We start from the raw sequence: 13,508 nt of genomic DNA, 5'->3' as shown, positions 1-13,508 counted from the left end.
GGATAGACTAAGTGGAGAGAGTATTTTGCGGGAGTATCGGCCGACGGCCTGTATAGGTCCGGTATACGATACAATTGCACATATTCTCTATCATGGCAGGCAATCAGAAGATAGTTGTTGTAGCATGGATGAGTTGGATCCAGAAGATGGGAACTGGCAGATAAGGAGGATAAATAAAGCAAAGCGGGTTAGAGGAGTTAAAGAGAGTGAGGAGAAATGGAATATCGTTGTGAGGTTTGAAGAACCAGGAGTGAAGAGTTTGGATCCGTTATAATTGACGAAAATAATTAAGAATCAGGTTGGCGAGGTTAAATATGCAGGATTCTAAATGATGGCAATGTATTGATTGGATGTAACTCTGAAGAGCAGATTGAAAGAGCTTTAAAACTGCAAGCTGTTGGGAAAACAGTGGTGGTGAAGGTGGTGAAAGTGGGTGAACAAGGAAGTAAAGGAGAGATTTATGGGATTCCTTTAGCAGTTGAGATGAAGGAGCTGGTTAAAAATGTAAAAGAAAAGTGTGATATACTGTTCAGAGTGCAAAGCGTTTAACCAAGGGGGGTTGCGAAAAAAGAAACCGAGTCAGTTTTGGTTCAGTTCATCACAAAAGAGTTGCTTGCAGAACTATACTTTGGATATATGAGAAACAGGGTAAGAGAGTTCACTCATAAGCCAATGAGATGCTACAAGTGTCAGAAGTTTGGTCGTGTAGCTAAGTTGTGCAAAGGGACTAAAAGATGTGCTAAATGTAGTGGGGAACATGATTATGGGGAATGTGGAGAGGGGGTAAGACCTAAATGCTGTAATTGTGGAGGGGGTCACAGTGCGGCCTACTGGGGGTGTGAAGCAATGAGAAGGGAGACTGAGATTCAGAGTGTGAAAAGGAAGGATAGAGCTCCTTATACAGAAGCAGTTAAAAGAGTGGAGCAAACAAAGAGGGTTAATGAAGGAAATGTTAGACAGGAAATAGCAGCAGGGAATGCATGGACACAGCGACAAGAACATGTAAGAGAGAAGGAGAAAAAGGAGTGGGGAGAAAAGAGGGACTTGGTTATCTTTATTGCAGGGGTAATTAATGCAACAGCTGAGGTTAAATCTGAAACTGAAAGGATTCAAATCATTGCAAAGGCAGCAGTTCAGCATTTGGGCATGCTAGACTTAAAATGGGAAGAAATAAGAGACTGTCTTGCTGTACACTCCAGTCAGGAAGTAGATAAAGGATGATCTTATTTATTATGATCATTTTCCAACGGAATGCAAGGAGTCTGTTGGCAAATGGTCAAGATTGTAAACAGTTTATAGATAGTAGGAGTGTAAAACCTGATGTAATGTGTATTCAGGAAACATGGTTAAAACCTAGATTTGATTTTGTGTTATCTAACTATATTGTCAGACGAGACAGAGAGCAAGGAAGTGGTGGGAGTTGTGCTACCTTTTTAAGGAAGGGTGTACCCTACAGGGTGTTAGGTACAGGGAAGGAACAAGAATATGTGGTAGTGGAAGTATGGGCAGATACAAAGAAAATAGTAATATTAAATTATTATAATCCTTGTAAACAGTTAGAATTAAATAAACTAGAGGAAATAGAAGGCCAGGATAGAGATAATGTTTTATGGTGTGGTGATTTTAATGCACACAATACACTGTGGGGAGGGGAAAAGACAGACAAAAATGGACAGGTGATTGAGGAGGTAATGAATGATAGGAACGTCGTTTGTTTGAATGATGGTAGAAGGACTAGGATTGATATTAAAACTGGTAAAGAGTCAGTATTAGACCTCACATTTTTGTCTAGTAGAATGGCTCCAAAGTGTGAGTGGGAAGTGCATGGAGAAGGCACTATCGGAAGTGATCATTACCCAATTATATGTAAACTGAATGTTGACGTAAGGTTGAGCAGAAGATAGTCATGGAAGGTGGATTTTCAAAAAGGCAGACTGGAAGAGATGTATGGAAACAAGTGATTTGTATAGTAGTTCAGTCCAAGAAACAAATGATGTTGAAATAAATGAAATTGAGTTGCGACAGAGTATTTATATGGCTGCTATGGATGCAATACCAAAAAGTTCAGGAAAACTAGTAAGAAAAGCAGTTCCATGGTGGAGTGTTGAATGTGAAGAGGTAGTTAGGGAAAGGAACAGAGCTTTTAGAAGATTAAAAAGATTGAATATAAGCAAGCACAGGCAGAAGTGAGAAGGAGTATAAGGCAAAGGAAAAGAACATACTGGAGAAATTATTGTAGCTCAATTGGAAGTACTATTAATATAAATGATGTATAAAGAATGATCAAGAAAATGGAAGGTATTAGAAGAGAGTGTAATTATCCAATCCTTTCAGATGGAGGACAGTTGGCTATATCAAACCTAGAGAAAGCAGAAATGATGGTGAACACACTGAGTAAGGTACATAGTTCCAGTAATCTATCAGAAGACGAAAGAAGGGGTAGGGAAGAAACAAGGAGTCTATATGCTGAGGTTATTCGAAAGAAAGAAAAATTAGAGGATAAATATAATGTTCCTTTCACCCTTGAGAGAGTTAAGAAATGCATTGGATAAGTGTAGGAATTCAGCTCCTGGTAAAGATGAAATTTGTTATAGTATGTTAAGACATTTAAGTGATAAGGGGATTCAGAAGGTTTTAAATGTGTTTAATAAAGTTTGGGAGGAAGGAAAGATTCCTGTAGGATGGAAGGAGGCAGTTATTGGTCCAATAAAAAAACCGGGAAAAGATGCTAGTAATCCAGCAAATTATAGGGCAATAGCTTTAACTTCTCACTTAATATGTAAATAGTATAGTATAGTAATAGTATAGTAAGTTAATGGAAAGGTTGGTGAATGGAAGGCTAATGTACTTTACTGAAGAAAGGGCGCTGATGGCTAGCTGTCAGAGTGGCTTTAGAAAGGGAAGGGAGTACTATTGATTCAATCATATGTCTTGAGGATGAAATAAGAAAAGCACAGATAAAGAAAGAGACTGTTGTGGCAGTATTTTTAGATGTGGAAAAAGCATATGATATGTTATGGGTAGAGGGTCTTTTAATCAAGATGCATATGCTAGGAATTGGGGGGAAATATGTTTAACTGGGTAATGGACTTTTTAAATAATAGAAGTATTCAGGTGAAAATAGGGACAGAAACATCTAGAAGGTGTTTGGTAGAAAATGGGACACCTCAAGGTAGTGTTATTAGTCCATTGCTGTTCAACATAATGATTAATGATGTTTTTTTCTAATGTTCAGCCAGGAATTGGAAAGTCGTTATTTGCAGATGATGGTAGCCTGTGGAAAAGGGGGGAAAATGTAAAAAAGTATGCTCTGAAGAAGGTGCAGGAAGCTCAAACCCTAGTGGAGGATTGGGGAAGGAAATGGGGGTTTAGATTCTCTATTGAGAAGACTAAGGCTATGTTTTTTACGAGGAAGAAAATAGATGAAAGTATAAAACTAGAGTTGTATGGTAGGATTTTGGAAAGGGTTAAAAGTTTTACATTTCTGGGTGTGTTTTTTTGATACAAGACTTGCATGGAGGGATCATGTTTCAAAAATAGTAGACAAACTATCTATTCCAGTTAATATTTTCATATAAGGGGGACCATTTGTATCTGGAGGCAGGGATGGATTTTGCACATAAAAGGTCTTTTATTACTTTGTTGTTGACTTTTCTGTCTAGAAAAGATAGACCATTTATTGAAACACTGCTGGAGAAAGATATATTACATTGATCCAAATCTGTCTCATCTCTAAGTAGGGTGACGATTATTATCAAGAGGATAAGCTTCGCTTCAGAGTTCGAACCTCCTATGGCGCCATTTTGATGCTACAAAGCCATCACCTCCCGTTAGCATCCCATTGACTTCCATTCATTTTGGCGCCACTTTGACAGAGAATAACTTTACATCTGAAGCGTTTAAAGACTCTATTTGTCCGTTGTTTATTTCTAAAGAAACACGACAATGTATAAAAGGCTCCATTACCTTGTACCTCACGTTATGGCTCCGTAGCAGACGTTTTTGTAAAAATAGGCTAACGATTGTGTCATAACCACGAGACTTACTGTCGCATGGTAGAGGAGTTACCGTATAGTACAGGAGAAGCTCTCAGGCAGTTTGGACTAGCTGTTTAAGTGTAATTACTAATGTTAACTATCATTTTAGTGATCAATAATGAGCCTGTGTCTATGTTATCTCCTTACATATACCTACGCTCTCCGTCTCTGCTAGATTGGGAATGATTGAGATTTCTCTTGGCACAGCTACCAGAAGACTTCCAACTTTCAGACAGGTTGCTCACGTCACATTTACGTCGTCTCTCTCAGTTGGAGGCTGCTCAGTAACGCTCAGCACTCACCGGAAAAGTGCTTCTAAAGGCCTTCACTGGTCTCCGTCCAGAGCAACGGGATCTGTTGGTCCATTCTTATATACAGTCTATGGTTGTTACTATTATTATCAGAGACAGTTTAGTATCTTTGTTATTATTCAGCTGTGTAGTTATGTTCAGTGCATGACTCAAACACAATAACTGTAGTGGTGTTAGAGAAGTGTTTTGTTGACATACTGGAAAATGGCTAACTCTGCCTGGTCAGAGAAAATACTCCAACTCCTCCGCCGAATGAATAACTTTTATTTACCAGGTACCCGACTGACACCGAGTTAAGATATAATATAATACGCGCTGCATGTTCATTTTGACGGTATGAGAGGCTGTTTGAAGGTAACCACTGTGTAACCAACTTGTTCCCACACAGGCTCCTGTCGCCCTCACTGCTTTAGGTTTGAGATAAACGAAGCACAAGTAGGTTGGATTCCTCCTCACGTCGCTTCACTGCTGGCCCGGTACCCGGAGGTGTTCACTCCGCCACACGGGGGCGCAGTGTCGCTGTGTCCCAGCCTGGACACCTACGGGAGGAGATCCGAGGCTGTGGACGCTGTCCTGCAAACTATGAGACAAGAGGACAACCTAACCTGCCTCAAAGGATGGAGAGATGAGGTGAGACACTTAGGACACACACACACACACACACACACACACAAAGACACACAAAAATAAATAAATAGATAGATCGATATCGTGATATGAGACTAGATATCGTCTTAGATTGTGGATATCGTAATATGACGTAAGTGTTGTCTTTTCCTGGTTTTACAGGACGCATTACATGCAAGTGCCTTTACCCACTTAGTCATTATATCCACATTACTGATGATTAGTTATCACATATCTCATTGTGTACCTAAATCAAGGTATTTGGTCAAAAATATCTTAATATTTTCTCCATACCAAATGACCACACCTTATGTATCATGGTGACTGAAGCATTCCTATCTTTCAGAAGTACAGCGTGATGTCAAAATTCTCTGACCCTCCTATGATGTGGATGGAGAGAGCCGCTACAAGTAAGTTTTGGCGCATGGCAGCTCCATAAAATGTTTCATCACTATAAGTGTCGTTTTAAGCTGACTGTGATGTTACACCACAGGTCTTTTTGGGGTGAAGCGGTATGGAGTCCATATCAATGGCTATACAGTCAGTGAGGGTGGGGAGGTCAGCATGTGGCTGGCACGACGCTCCCCGACTAAACAGACGTACCCTGGACTGCTGGACAATGTGGTGAGTACACACTGTAACCGAAACAATCTAGACCACTGGTTCTCAAACTTTTTTCCATAACAGCCTCTTAAGTAGTTACAGGAACGTAGTTATAGGAACAGTCCACTTCTAAACAGTTCTACTAACTACTCCCCCGCCAAAATCGGTTCTGCCATTTGCAATTCACATTGGCCAAGTGGCCATAGGAACTGACCTTTTGTTATTATAACACAGCCATCTAACCACCATTATGTGGGAAAAGACCCTGCCCTGAAGTAGGAGCTGAAAGGGTTACAGGAACTTAAAAATCCCCAAATTGGTCCAGTCCGAACAGGAGAAAAAAAGGCTTCTAGGAACTGCAAATGCCTCCGGTCGGAAAGCGGATAATGTTCCCCCTTTGAATAGTTTTTGTACCCCCTAACGAGCGCAAAAATAATTTTTGGTAAAAAAAAAAAGTCTCTATAAAGAGGAAGAATAGATAGATTTACTAAACAACAGCTAGCGATAGATTTACTAAACAACAGCCTTGGACCTGGAGAACATTTAAATGCTGATGAGAAAAGGTGACAAAAACCTGGAAAAAGACGGTAGAAAGAAGGAAGTAAGGCAAGAATATGTCGAACATAGTAATAAATACTTAGAAAAAACAGACACAAACTTCAAAAAAGCAATAAAAACTGAAAAGAAACACAGTAGAAAGAAGGAAGGCAACACTAGGGAGACAGAAGTGACAAAAAATTCCAAAAAGCAGAAAAAAACCGTTGAAAAAAGAGACAAAAACTTCGAAGAAAAAAAGACAGTAGAAAAAAGTGATGAAGAAAGGCAAGAATAGGTCAAAACAAACGACAAAACCTTCACAAACAGCGACATAAACTTCGAAAAACAGCGACGACAGTAGAAGGAACTACAGCCTTGTAACTGAAAAACATTTTGCAAAACATCTTACGTACCCCCTGCAGTCCTCCAAAGTACCCCCAGGGGGACACGTACCCCCATTTGAGAAACCCTGGTCTAGATAGTCTGCCTCAGCACATTCCAGTGGTTTCCCCCTGGCTTTGTGGAAGACTTAGGTGCACGTATTTGGGGGGGGGGGGGGGGTTTAGGCGGCGTCCTTCGTACATTTTGAGTCTCTTTGTAGTCATGTGTGTCTCTTTCTGCTCATTTTAGTTTTCTTTGGGGTTGTTATGGGTCTCATTTGGCGTCTCTTTGTTGTCGCTTTGTGTCTCTTTCTCACATGATTTTGGACCGTTATTATCACCATATTTATATATATATATATGTATATATATATATTATTATATTATCACCATATTATCACCATATATGTATATATATATATATATAATATATATATATATTATATATTATCACCATATATATATATATTATATTATATATTATCACCATAAATATATATATATATATATATTATATTATATATTATCACTATATATATATATATATATATATATTATATTATCACCATATATATATATATATATATATATATATATATATATATATATATATATATAAAGCCAAATGTAAACTGAAAACTAATGGAAGGACATGTCAGGGAAATGCAGTATTCCACTTCTCCCAAATGTCTACAGCTTGACTAACTTGGAGACTGTGTGTGTGTGTGTGTGTGTGTGTGTGTGTGTGTGTGTGTGTGTGTGTGAAGGCAGCAGGCGGTCTGGCTGCTGGTGTTGGCATCAAACACACTCTGGTCAAAGAATGTCAGGAGGAAGCATGTATCCCAGCAGCCATTGCTGAAAAGGCTCATCCTGTGACCACAGTAAGGTGAGCTTCACGGAATAATGTTGCTATCACACCTGAGCAGTTTCAGTCCCTTCAGAAAAACGCGATTACGCAGTTTGGTCCGTTTTAAGGCGTTTTTCCACTACGTGGTACCAGCTCGACTCTGCTCTACTTTTTGGTTTTCCGTTATGAAAAAAAGTTCCTGGTACCTACCAACAGGTACTTTTTTTATAGTATCACCTCCGTCGAGGTTCCAAGCGAGCTGAGGCGATACCAAAAAGTGACGTGAAAACCTGCAGACTTCTTTAGAAACTAAACGTGTCTTCTGGCAAACAGCCACATGCCGAGAATCAAAAACAACACACATTCGACGTTCTGTGTGTGTGTCGCGTCAGGTCGCGGCAGTTTCCCTGCGAGCGTCGCTATGACGACCAGCCACGCTCGCCTCACACATGAGGCGGTACTAAATCTGCAATGGAAAAAGGAGGGCGGGGCACCGCGGCCGAGCTGAGTCGAGCAGGTACCACGTGGTGGGAAAAACGCCATCAGTCTCGCATTGCCAGCTCTATCTCCACAGCGCTGTGGAGCAAAGGTCTGGCTACACGACAGATGCATTCTGGGATAGTAGTAAAAAATCCACTGTGGGTTGTTTACATTTCTTTAAACATTAAAACCTACCTAGGTCCGTTTTAGCGGAAACCTGGAACGTTTCGTCAGATAGTCCTGTTGGTTTGGGGGGTGTGAAAGCTCATTCCAACTCTGGTGCGGACCAAACAACCGATCAACAGTCTATGGTTGAACTGCACCACAGTTTTGGACAGAGGCTTGACTGGACACCCTCGAGTGTCCTGCTGTTCTGCAAGCATCATGTCATTATGAAACAAAGAAACAGACTTGAATATTACAGAAGACTAAATTGTATCCAGAGCATATAGTTAGAAGAATAATTGAACTTTCTTATCAGTGCATACTGTAGATGGCTATATATGCATGAAAACACACACACACACACACACACACACACACACACCCACACACACACACACACACACACACACACACACACAGTGCGTCTCACTATCTTTGTGAGGGACCCGTCATTGACATAATGCATTCCCTAGCCCCTTACCCTAACCTTAACCATCACAACTAAATGCTAACCTTAACCCCTCACCTAACCAGAACCTAATTATATCCCTAACCCTAAAAACAAGTCTTAACCCTCAAACAGCACTTTGAAGTTTTGGGGTCCAGCATTTTGGCCCCCATAAAGCTGTCGGGACCCCACAAGTATACTGGACTCCCGGTTTTTGGAACCCACGAATGTAGTTAAACAAGAACACACACACTGGAGCTGCCCCCTTTTTTGTCTTATTTTCTGTCTTTCTGTGTTTTTATTTTTTTTTTCTCTTCCCTGTTGTGTGATGTGTCTCCCCTATTCCCCCTTGGTGTTTCTATTGAACGTTAATATGGGAAAAAACTAAATGTAGTACGATAAAGAATGTAATGTTTTTTGCACTTGACACAAAAGTACTACAATAAAGTATAAAAAAAAGAATATTACAGAAGACAAAAGGCAAGCCTCTTTATCCCATAGCTAACTAGCTTCTTTATGTTTTAGCTACACCTACGAGGAAGAGAACGGGGTGTTTGCAGAAAGTCAGTTTGTCTTTGATCTGGAACTTCCTCGGGAGTTCAAGCCCAGAGTAGGTGATGGAGAGGTGCAGGATTTCTACCTTCTGCCCATAGATAAGGTTAGTATAATCTGAGGGGGCGACATTGAAAGCACCAGGATTTCGATCCCGTGAAAATAACAAGAGGGGCGTTTTGTTTATCGCTCTGTCTTGGTTTCAGGTGAAAGAACTGCTGGTCACTGACGACTTCAAACCCAACTGTGCCATGGTGGTCTTGGACTTCCTCATTAGACACTCCTTTATCGAGCCAGACACAGGTTCGTGGCTATCCACAAAATGTCCACAGTTGCCATCAATAGAGCTCAGCAGTGCACTTTTTCAACGGCTCTGGTTTCCAGAAGTATTTTTTTCCATTCATTTCTTCCATTGATGTTTCAAAAATTGCTTATATAAAGAGTCTGGAACCAAGCCAACCAGCTACGAGATGAATCGTGACCATAAAACATTTTGATTCGGCGCAAAAAACATTTTGAAAACCGCAAAAAAAAGGCAAAGGAACAAGACTGCGTAGAGAAACTGTCATAGACTTCAATGGCAGAAACTTGATCCAGCCGCTCGCGGTTTCACGGGCACGTTAAACATTTTCCTTGGTAACCGCGAGTTGGACCAAACGGAGACGTCGCTGTTACGCTTGGGATTGTGGGTAGTGTAGTATTTCTCCATAAGATCACAAATTAAACACGTTTTTCTTAAAACAAGGTTGATTTCATACAGGCTTCTAGCTTCTACAGGAGCAGAAACCTGCTTTCACAAGCACGTAGCTCGGGGTCAGTCTAGACATGGGCCAATGTTGAACCGAAAGTTATACCCTTGGGTTTAGACATTATGGCTGATAATCTAAATCACGTGTCAAACTCAAGGCCCGCGGGCCAAATCCGGCCCCTTGTAGATTTTGATCCGGCCCGCACATCAATCTAGGTCTACAAAACATTTCAGCCCACCTACTTTTTTTTCTCGCTTTTCCAAAGTTTTTGTCACTTCCTGTTACTTTATCTCAGGGGTTCCCAACCTCTTTTCCTTGGCGCCCCCCCCTACTCATGTCTAAGAAAAAGCTGAGCCCCCCGAAACCGAAGTTGAGGTAACTCTCGAGATAGAGCCTTACTTTCTTTTTTGATACAGAGGAGTTATCAGCATTCTTACGTTTCTCCGCCATGTTTTATACATAAAATATAGGTCTGTCAAAATAACGCGTTAATTTCGATTAATTAATCTGAGAAAAAATAACGCGTTAAAAAAATTAACGCAGATGAATCCATTCCATATTGACGTTTGCATACAGACGAAAATCTGGTGCCACTGATATGTCTGCTCTTCTCTTTGCTGCTCTGAAACAGACGTTACAGGAAACACAAACACCGCTGCACATGACGCTAGTTAACACAATACTCAACAGCAGCTAACGTTAGCCTACCGCTAGCTAGTTAACACTATACTCGACAGCAGCTAACGTTAGCCTACCGCTAGCTAGTTAACACTATACTCGACAGCAGCTAACGTTAGCCTACCGCTAGCTAGTTAACACTATACTCGACAGCAGCTAACGTTAGCCTACCGCTAGCTAGTTAACACTATACTCGACAGCAGCTAACGTTAGCCTACCGCCAGCTAGTTAACACTATACTCGACAGCAGCTAACGTTAGCCTACCGCCAGCTAGTTAACACTATACTCGACAGCAGCTAACGTTAGCCTACCGCTAGCTAGTTAACACTATACTCGACAGCAGCTAACGTTAGCCTACCGCTAGCTATTAGCTGGATTAAACACGGTTAAAATGCTGACGGCTAACGCTAAACGGTGTAAAGTGTGACTGTGTTTTACTGTAGAGGATTCAACACCGGGATGTAACAATCTGCAGCTGCCGTCGGAGAAACAACACAGACGGTGCGTTCAATGAAACTGGTAAACTACAGCGTCGTGGTGCATTTGAAGTTATTGTAAATGTATTTTCCTATCTGGTGGTTGTTTTTGTCGTTCAACAGCAATTTACTAGTGAAATAAGTTATTGTTATTGTTATACATTATTATTACATCATTTAATGTTGACCATATGGCCTTAGCAATAAACAAGCCGTTCTTTAATGTCACCAACTGTTGTTTAGTACCCTTTTTTTTCTTTTCTTTTTTTACTTTCTTAAAAAATCGGTTCAGGCACCATTAATTATGTATGCAATTAATTTCAATTAATTAATCACAGAGTATGTAATTAATTAGATTACATTTTTTAATCGATTGACATCCCTACTAAAATAGTGATGCCGTGGCGGCAGCATTAACGAGGATGCTAGCAGCTAGCAGCTAGCAGCTGACCTGATGACAGCAGGGGTCCCAGGTTAAGAGGTCCCGGAGGTTTGGCCTACTAAGTAGCCTGCCTGCAATGTTAAGCGAGAACAAAAATACATTTTCATACAGACGTTTGTATACATTATATATTCTAGTGTATTATCATAATTTGTTTAACATGTGCAAATATTATTTTTTTTACCTCAAACCAAACCAAATAAAGACTTGTGCACCTCCCTCTGATCTCTGCCGCCCCCCCTGAGGGGTCCCCGGACCCCAGGTTGGGAACCACTGCTTTATCTGACGATTTTGGCACTTTCTGTGATGTTTTCGCGCTTTTATTCTATGATGGCTACCAAACTTCTTTGCTGACTTTTTTAGGGCTTTATGTCGACTGTTAACTGTAAGTGAGAAGACTAAATGAGACATGCAATCACAAGGTCAAAGATATTTGACTTTTTCAATGACATAAAAGCATGTCAATAACCTCTACATGTCTGGCCCTTGATGTGATTCTCATTTCCAATGAGGCCCTTAGTAAAACTGAGTTTGACCCCCTGATCTAAAGCCTTACGGAGAAAATCACACTGTTGAGCTCTATTATAAAATCAGCTGACAACTTCAGATCTTTTTTTCTTTTCTTTTAAGTCATATGTTGATCGTATACTTTTCATTTCAGAACCATGCTATCAGGAATTTGTGGCAGGACTCCATCAGACATTAGAGTGAAGCTGAGGACTGAGCCACCTGGCAGAGGTTTACATTTCTCAGATGTTAGCTTGCAGCAGCCAACCTAAATGTTACGTCCTCAGTATGTGCTTTGAGAGAAGATCCTCCGAGACTCGACTGAGTCTAGAAACTGGTGACAGCTGGGGGGAGTGACGGGTGAACTGAGTGCTGGATTTGGGACTGAGGTTTTCCCAACAAAACTCTCTGAACATTAAGCTTCCATTCCATGAATTCTCCTATTCTTCCTCTAGTTAGTTAGTTTAGTTAGTTAGCCAGAGCGCTGCGAAATAAGGCTTGGCTACACCACAGATGCATTCTGGTATAGGAGAATGTTTTCATTTCTTTAAACCAATCACACTCGTCTTGGGCGGCGGAATAGTTTCTTTATTATATCTGCTTTATTTTAAAGTGCTCATATTATGCTTTTTGGCTTTTCCCCTTTCCTTTATTGTGTTATATATCTTTTTGTGCACATTATAGGTTTACAAAGTGAAAAAGCCCAAAGTCCCCCCCAAAGGGACTTACCATCTCCAACAGAAAACACTGTTCACAAACTGCTCCAAACAGCTCTATTGTAGTCCAGCCTTTACTTCAGAGACAAACGTGGTCACTTTGGAACACACGTTATAATGCTCGCCTAGCTGCTAGCATGGCACGCCCTCATACTCTGCTTCTGACTGGCTAGTAGTCCTTACCTAGGTACTGTCAGGGCACGCCCTCATACTCTGCTTCTGACTGGCTAGTAGTCCTTACCTAGCTACTGTCAGGGCACGCCCTCATACTCTGCTTCTGACTGGCTAGTAGTCCTTACCTAGGTACTGTCAGGGCACGCCCTCATACTCTGCTTCTGACTGGCTAGTAGTCCTTACCTAGGTACTGAGCATGTGCGACTCCCAACAAAGATGGAACAGCAGTGAGAGGTCTCACTCTGTAGCTAAAACAGAGAGCTCAACACACAGGGTGAAAAGAGGAGCTGCAGCAATGTGCAGTACAACAACAATATGGTGTTTTCTGAAAATTAAGAAAAACATGTTTTATATGTGATGTCATGGAGAAATGCTTTACTACCTACTACCCACAATCCTAAGCGTAACAGTGACGTCTTTGATTGGTGGAGCTCGCTGTCACCGTGGGAATGTTAACTGAACCTGCAAACAGCTATCGAGCTGCTTCTATTAAAGTCTGATAGTTTCTGTACACAGTCTTGTACCTTTGCATTGTTTTTCAATACGTTTTTTTGTGTGTGTGCGCCAAATCAGTGTTAATGTCACAATTCATCTTTCGGTTTGAAAAATTTGGGCTTCGATTTTGTACAGTGGCAGGAATTGCACGTTTGGGCTCTTTACTAGAGCCCAAACGTTTAGTAGGTTTAAAAAAATGTTTGGCTACACAGAATGATTTTGTGATCCACCTGTCAGTGGTGGACAAAAGTGTGATTTATGATAAATGTTTAGAGACAAAGCA

The 13,508-nt window shown here is 40.8% G+C and overlaps 1 protein-coding gene across 1 annotated transcript; it reads left to right on the top strand.

The window, feature by feature from the left end:
- The first annotated feature begins 4,304 nt into the window (after nt 1–4,304).
- tpk2 (thiamin pyrophosphokinase 2) lies at nt 4,305–13,241 on the top strand. The gene is made up of 8 exons (XM_078254177.1): nt 4,305–4,622; nt 4,737–4,978; nt 5,322–5,385; nt 5,469–5,599; nt 7,263–7,381; nt 8,961–9,093; nt 9,194–9,290; nt 11,995–13,241. The coding sequence occupies exons 1-8, from the start codon at nt 4,553–4,555 to the stop codon at nt 12,042–12,044; spliced, it is 906 nt and encodes a 301-aa protein (XP_078110303.1). The 5' UTR covers nt 4,305–4,552; the 3' UTR covers nt 12,045–13,241.
- Nucleotides 13,242–13,508: the final 267 nt, after the last annotated feature.

This window comes from Sander vitreus, chromosome 7, assembly GCF_031162955.1.
Source record: "Sander vitreus isolate 19-12246 chromosome 7, sanVit1, whole genome shotgun sequence".
Classification (NCBI taxonomy): Eukaryota; Metazoa; Chordata; class Actinopteri; order Perciformes; family Percidae; genus Sander; species Sander vitreus.
Note: the sequence above shows the minus strand (reverse complement) of the source record. Positions and strands in the feature narration are given on the sequence as shown.

What these genes read in the sequence shown, in the direction of transcription:
- tpk2 (XM_078254177.1), top strand. Translation starts at nt 4,553, where the DNA reads ATGGCTAACTCTGCCTGGTCAGAGAAAATACTCCAACTCCTCCGCCGA. An exon ending in CTGGACTGCTGGACAATGTG is followed by an intron (nt 5,600 to 7,262) that starts GTGAGTACACAC and finishes GTGTGTGTGAAG; the next exon opens with GCAGCAGGCGGTCTGGCTGC. An exon ending in CTTTATCGAGCCAGACACAG is followed by an intron (nt 9,291 to 11,994) that starts GTTCGTGGCTAT and finishes TTTTCATTTCAG; the next exon opens with AACCATGCTATCAGGAATTT.